We start from the raw sequence: 298 nt of genomic DNA, 5'->3' as shown, positions 1-298 counted from the left end.
GTTGTTTTTGTTTCTCCATTTCCTCCAGTTGCGCCCGCTTGAGTTTTTTCTTGTTCTGTTGCTGTCGTATTTAATTTGCAGTGTTTTCCATCTTTTTCATCAGGGCCCTCCCATTTGCAGTCGCCATTGCTTTTGCAGTCAGCTGCTTTTTCTATCGCTTCGCATTGCTCTTTTTGCTTGGCGGAAACATGACCTGGTAATGTGGTTTGCACACTGGATTTCTGTTTCGGGTTGTTGCCGGTCGTTGTTGTTGTCACTGCTAGCCTGTACCTACTCTGCTCTTCAAGCTGCAGGTGTC

The 298-nt window shown here is 46.3% G+C and overlaps 1 protein-coding gene across 1 annotated transcript in view; it reads right to left on the bottom strand.

Annotated features, from left to right (window-relative positions):
• Nucleotides 1-259: 259 nt before the first annotated feature.
• TEOVI_000629800 (variant surface glycoprotein (VSG), putative) overlaps nucleotides 260-298 on the bottom strand; it is a gene marked incomplete at both ends in the record, with an annotated part of 741 nt that continues 702 nt past the window's right edge. Inside the window, one exon of the mRNA XM_067223970.1 lies at nucleotides 260-296. Within this exon, the coding sequence (XP_067080071.1) occupies nucleotides 260-296 (37 nt within the window). The remainder of the gene's footprint in view (nucleotides 297-298) is intronic.

Source organism: Trypanosoma equiperdum (assembly GCF_001457755.1).
Source record: "Trypanosoma equiperdum strain OVI genome assembly, contig: ctg_2024, whole genome shotgun sequence".
Classification (NCBI taxonomy): domain Eukaryota; phylum Euglenozoa; class Kinetoplastea; order Trypanosomatida; family Trypanosomatidae; genus Trypanosoma; species Trypanosoma equiperdum.
Note: the sequence above shows the minus strand (reverse complement) of the source record. Positions and strands in the feature narration are given on the sequence as shown.